Below are 6,359 nucleotides of genomic sequence, written 5' to 3'. Positions count from 1 at the left end.
TGAATTTTAGTAGTGATTTAGTGGATGTGAAGTTATTCTATAGTGGCTTATTTAGAAGTTAGAAATGTAATTTTACTGGACTATGCTCTAATTTTATCTAGGTATAGGGGTATTTTGAAATGAAATAAATCTGGTCCAAATAAAAGAAGTTTTTGTTTTTTTGTTTTTTTTTTTTATTGGAGAAAAAAAATGAAGTTTTTTAAATAGTAGTATAAATAGCAATTAAAATTCCTTCCACATGTAATAAAATCATTTCGGATGATTTTAAGTTAACAGTTAACACAAAATTAACCAACAAGCTAATTTACTCTAAACAATAAACACTAGTGTACAAAAACCAAATGTGGCCCCTACAATTGTTGATTTACCAAAGCAACCCAATAAGGAAAAACGCAACCCAGCACCAAAGGGAAAGCTATGTTCAATGGGGAAGACGAGTATGTGAGGTCAACGTTTCGGCCGATCTGGATTTGATCTTCGAACTTCAACGCCATCCATCTGCATCTGCATCTGAATCAATAAACTAAAAAATTAAAAAAATGAGAGAGCAGCCGCGTCCACAACCACAGATTCTCCGACAGAGGAATATCTATCTCCCAGACGACCTCGTAATCAACAACATCCTGACAAGGCTGCCGGTGAAATCAGTGATGAGATTCAGGCGGGTTTGCAAATCCTGGTACTCCTCAATCAAAACCTCCGATTTCATCGACACCCACCTCAGCAACTACAAAGATTCACATGATAATGGCTATGTCATACACATGCCATCGGTAAGAAACACTTCTTCTTATCGTTCTCCTTCTTCTTCTTCTTCTTCTAACACTAGCATACCCGTTTGTACTGTCGCTTTTGACTGCACGTTTGATAAGATTTCTGATGTTAGAATTCCCTTTGATGTTAATTTTAACCAAATAGTGGGTTCGTGCAATGGCTTATTGTGTGTCGCCAATTCGGGTAATGTTATATATCTGTGGAACCCCAGTATTAGAAAATTCAAGAGGTTGCCTGATACTTTGTTAGGACAGTTAGACAATGTTACACTCGGATTTGCATATCATCCCGAGAATAATGATTACAAGGTTGTCAGGATTTCATCTACTCCTTTCGGGGCACCTGTGAGTTATCATGAGATTGAGGTGTACACATTAAGTTCAGATTCATGGAGACGTGTTGGAATTACGTTGACAACCACTGTTATCCTCTATGATAAAAATTTTCCTTTGCCAATCCCGTTGGTTAATGGAGCTTTGCATTGGATATCGTGTATCGCAGAAGGAGAAGAGAATCACAAGAGTAGAACGATTATGGCATTTGATGTCAATAGTGAGAAATTCAGAAAGCTTGCACTGCCTCATGGGCTATGAAGCACGGGTGCGTTTCGGGACTCGGGTGCGGGTGCGGGTGCGGGTGCGGGACTCGGCAATTTTTGAAAAAGTAGGGTGCGGGTGCGGCGGGACTCGGCGATTAAAAAATTATTAAAAATATTTTTATTTATATTTTCTATATATTTTTACTATTAAAATATTCTTAAAAAACACATTAATATACTTGATTCATAAAACAAAGAAAGAAGAAGGCAAAAAAACACATCTGAGGTCAGAATTTCGGCTTCTCCGGCGAGTTTTAAGGCCAATTTCGGCCGATTTCGGCCTGTTTCGGCCTATTTCGGCCAATTTCGGCCGTATCGGCCGTATCGGTCGCCGGCCGATACGACCCGATATTGCCGATACGGCCCGATTCTGGCCGAAATCGGCCCGATTCGGCGCGAATCGAAGCCGATTCGGCGCGAATCGAGCCGCGTCGGCGCGAATCCAGCCGATTCGGCTCGAATCCGAGAACAAAAAAAAAAAAAAAAAAACTCAGACGCGGCCGGACTCGCGGTCAACCGCGTCGGACGCCGCGTCCCGCGTCGCGCCGCGTCGGACTCGGGTGCGCCACCCTCCCAGCCGCGTCCGTGCTTTCTAGCTCATGGGTCTATTGATGAGAACACCTTTCAGACATTTCTTGCATCTTTCAAAGGGAAACTAGCTTTCATTACATGGGAGCGGAGTGAACAGCCTGGAACCCAATACTCCATATGGGTTATGAAGGAGTATGGTGTGGTCGCGTCTTGGAATAAACTTCGTGTTGTACCATTTGAAAGAGTATCTCATTGCAGTGCCTTTACTGAGAATGGTTCACTTCTGGTTTGCTACATCAATGATCAAGTAGAGGAGCCGGATTTTAATTTTGTGCTAGTTGACATTGAAACTCTACATGAGAAGAAGGATCCTGATATCCAACAGCATTCATATGTAGCTACTTTCATGGAGAGTCTTGTTTTACTTGATGGAGCTAACACGGTAGCTTACTAAGCAGATGGCAGAGGGTATATCAGAAGTGAAGTCATTAGTGGTATGGATGAATTGAAACCTTTGTTATTCCTTTTCCTTTTGTAGTAGGCACGATAGTCTTGCAAAAATCTTGATTTTTATCCCAGGTCTACATCATCCTTTTCTTTCTGTTATATATTAGTATTTGATTTTTGTTAGTGGATGGCTTTTGTGCACATACCGAATTTGGTCAGTGTTAACAAAAAACAATACTTAGCCAACCTAATACTTCTTTGTTTGTGTGTCTCTCTGGTTAGTAGTGTTACAAAGAGCTAGATTTGAGCTCTCCTGACTTCAATTTAAAAGAAGAAATAACTAGAAAAACAGAAAAGAATAAAGAAGCTCTAAAACTGAATGTTAAAAAGGAGTAGGTGAGTAGCCAAAAGCAAGTCTAGTGAGACTTTACCATTCCAAGCTCATGTTCTTACTTCCCTGGTTCAAGCTACATGGTATTTCTTGGTTTCTATGATACATTTAACCTTAGTTTTGACTACCATAAGCTAATTTATATGACAAAGAGTAGGTTCCAAGGTATGTGATCTTGCCATATCATCCTGTCTCTGGCCTCTAAGAGATGTATCTACATAAGGAATTCTATAATCTCATTTTTAGCTGGGTTCAATCATATGTTTATTGTCAGTTGATGTGGATCAACATGTTTAGGTGCTTGTATGATGTGTTTTTGTGAGTACTATTGTGTTCTTTGTCCTAAACAAAGATGCTATGGTTTATAGTAATAAGGAATTTAAAAAAAAGATGTTTTAAAAAGACTGTTGATCTGCTTATGGTTGTTGATGTTATTGCTAGTTACTACTGCTTGCGTAACCATTTACATGTCCTTACCTTGGGTCATTGGCTCAGAGACCTCTGAATTCATGAGTGGTGCTTATTCACTGTATTATATCAACTATAATGCATATTCAGCTCTTGTTCTCATTCATAGTGACCAGTTGGTCTCTGCTTGTACTTTTTCATCCTTTTGTTAGTAAACTTGCAAAATTACTACTTATTTAAAAACTCAGTAAACCTTCAAAATTTCTCGTATTTTGTAGTTTTCTTGATCTTAGGGTCATGCCTGTGAGCAATAAAGCAATTTGAAAATCTGTCAAACTTGTAGCAAAAAGCTGGATATTTGATAAGAAATTTCTCCTCTTAAAGCATGAGAAAGGTGAAAAGGAGATTTAAACAGAATGGACAAAGGAAAGGTGACTAGAGAGGGTGCCAAAGCAAGTTATCCCCTTGAACCTAGGAGAACAGAATGGTAGCCCACTTGAATGTAGGATAAGAGATTCAGATATGTAGCCCCTGCTTGTCAACAGAAAGAGAGGAGCTATGGCCCTGTAGGACAGCATTTCATGATATAATTGTGCTCTATACTCTTAAAGAAGGTTTCATCAGACACAATAATTAATACACTAGAAAGGTGGACATGCTTCTGCCAGTAATTTGACTATAGTTGGAGAAGAGTTTATTTGAGCGGATGCTAATTTTTGTTTGGACCATTACATATTTTTCAGAAGTATCACTTCACTAATAGTATAGCAACTTTGCTAATTAAATGCTATAAGTTATAAACTTTAGGTTGGTAATTTGCAAAATAACAATTTTATTCATTGGATTACTTTTACTATACTTATTAGTACACCAACTTCAAAGTAATTTTGATATTTAACTAAAGTATGAATTGCATATCTTTTTGCAAGTTTGTAGTCTCCTTTTATCTCATAAAAACAAAATTGCATATTTTGTATATTTGATTTAAGTAATTTTATGTTGATGGCTGAACTAAGCTGCTCTGTTACTAATATCATAGTGATGGAGGCAACACAAGGCTTGCAAAAAGCAAGCCTAAGGGGCTCATATATATTAACAGATAGTATGGATTTTATTAGCCCACATTGGAACCTTTATGTGTTGCACTGAATTTTTTAGGGAGGAAATGCTTGGACTTTTGAAGATCACAAATTATCTACTTTCACGTTGAAGTTTCTTCTTCTAAGATATTTGTATGTGTGGATGGATGCTGATAAATGCCCTTTACCAGTTTACTGGATTTTCTATTATTTCAGTGTTTTTTCTTTTGGTATTACTCCTGAATCTTAGGAGCTAGTTCTTTTCTGTCTGTTACTTTTGTATTTACAATGTACTGGGGTTGCTTACCTTTCTTAGTGCTTTTTATTTCAATTGTTATTACATACCAAAAAAGGTCCTTCTGACTTGCCTTCATTTTGCTTTTGGAAATGCATGACCATATAAATTGGGAATTTTTTTCCATCAATTTTCTTTACCATATAAATTGGGAATTGTTATTTCACATGCTGGACGAATTTACCATTGAGAAAAATGGAGGAAATGGATTTTGACTTGCAATAGCAGAATTAGATTCTTTGCTCTTTTATTTGGTAGTCATACCGGCATCTTTGGTTGCTTAGTTGTTGTAAAGTAAGGTGATTCTTCTTCTTCTTCTGCTGTTGTTTGTTTTTTATGTTTTATTTTTTTATTTTTTTGATAAGTATTATGTTTTATTTCTTGATAGGTAAATGCACATCTCATGGACCCACACGGAATTGAATCTTTGAATGCTGAATGCTCTGTTGTTGCTAAATTTCTGTGAATGTTCTGTTGCTTTCTTTGATTATTCCATACACTATAAAGTATAATTGTTGAATGTCATGTTTTTATTGGATTCGTGTGCACTACACTGTTTTGCTGAATTTGTGTCATGATCTTGTTTTAGTGTTAGAAAATTTGGAATGATGTGCTGTTTATTTAAAAATTGGTGTTGTTTTAATTGTATGGAATAAAATGGAAATGGAAATTGGCTCTACTCTATCAAATGAAGTAGATTCCAATGCTGTTTATTTTCTGTCAATTTTTCTATTTTTATAAACTTAATCTATATATTTATATTTTGATTAATTATTAAATTAAATATGACTTCACCACAGTTCGACCTCCAGTTGAATCCCGGACTGGGCTTAAGATCATGAATCTATTTTTTTTTTTGGTTATTGAAATGTATGGTTTCAATACTTGATTCTTTTTCGCTCTTGTGTTTTGATAGAAAAATTGGCAGAGAAGTGCAAAAAGGAAGAAAGAGGGAGAGGGGGGCAGTTGGCGATTGACAGTACGAGGGTTATGGTGGTTTTCCATTCATATATATGCATATTATACAGATAACCGTGTTTTCTTTGGTGGGAGAAAATCTTGATCTGCTTCATTATCTTTACTTGTGAATTTCTTTGAGACTATGTCTAGATTTAAGTTAATTTGGGTAAAGAATGAGATGGTTTCAGTGGGGGAGGTTGGGGGAGATAGCTGGTATTCTGGTAAGGTGAATTTTGTTGCATATGTATTAAGTTGTATTCAGAGGCAATGTTACTCTTAGCACTCTTTTGAACTTGCCAACCTTTCCTGTTCATATGGCAAATGTAAGTAAAATGAAGTTTCTTCCAGTAATCTTAAATGAAGTGTCTTCCAATAATCTGTTGTAAAAATACGTGACAGAAGTATAACTGAGTTTGACAACTCTAACAATCCTTAATATTGCTGTATATTTGGACCGTGGTTTTTTCATTGTTTGGAGTGCATTGAGTTATGGCAATAGGTGTTGTTGAACTTTTGGCGAGTTAAAAAGGCAAGTTCAGTAGGTGTTGTAATGCAAATTTGGATCATGGTCTCCCATTGCCTCATGTGGGGTCTTTGGTGCGAGAGAGGAATGCTCGGACAATATTTCAAGGTCGTTTTCTTTTACTGCTTTGCCTGATTTGCTTTGTCAATGTACTTTTTAGCGTGTGATTGTTGGTGTATTGTTATACACTTATTGTGCACACGGGTGACTCCTCTTTAGCCTTTTTTCTAATGAAATTTTACTCAAATAAAAAATAAAAATCACTAACACTACTCTAAAAACTGTCTTTAATCAATGATAGTTATTTATATCATAGGGGACGATCAGTCGCTTTATTAGGTATAAACATCTGA

General features: G+C 36.6%; 1 protein-coding gene across 2 annotated transcripts; it reads left to right on the top strand.

Moving 5' to 3' along the window:
* Positions 1 to 359: 359 nt before the first annotated feature.
* LOC115987144 (F-box/kelch-repeat protein At3g23880-like) lies at positions 360 to 6,011 on the top strand. 2 transcript variants are annotated; one of them, XM_031110618.1, is made up of 3 exons: positions 360 to 1,361; positions 1,977 to 2,397; positions 5,440 to 6,011. In XM_031110618.1, exons 1-2 carry the CDS (start codon positions 540 to 542, stop codon positions 2,355 to 2,357), a joined length of 1,203 nt encoding a protein of 400 aa, XP_030966478.1. In that variant the 5' UTR covers positions 360 to 539; the 3' UTR covers positions 2,358 to 2,397; positions 5,440 to 6,011. The 2 variants fall into 2 exon arrangements, with proteins under 2 accessions (XP_030966478.1, XP_030966477.1); XM_031110617.1 differs by having other exon boundaries at positions 360 to 1,353; positions 1,969 to 2,397; positions 5,440 to 5,979.
* Positions 6,012 to 6,359: the final 348 nt, after the last annotated feature.

The sequence above is a fragment of the Quercus lobata genome, chromosome 4 (genome assembly GCF_001633185.2).
Source record: "Quercus lobata isolate SW786 chromosome 4, ValleyOak3.0 Primary Assembly, whole genome shotgun sequence".
Lineage (NCBI taxonomy): Eukaryota > Viridiplantae > Streptophyta > Magnoliopsida > Fagales > Fagaceae > Quercus > Quercus lobata.
Note: the sequence above shows the minus strand (reverse complement) of the source record. Positions and strands in the feature narration are given on the sequence as shown.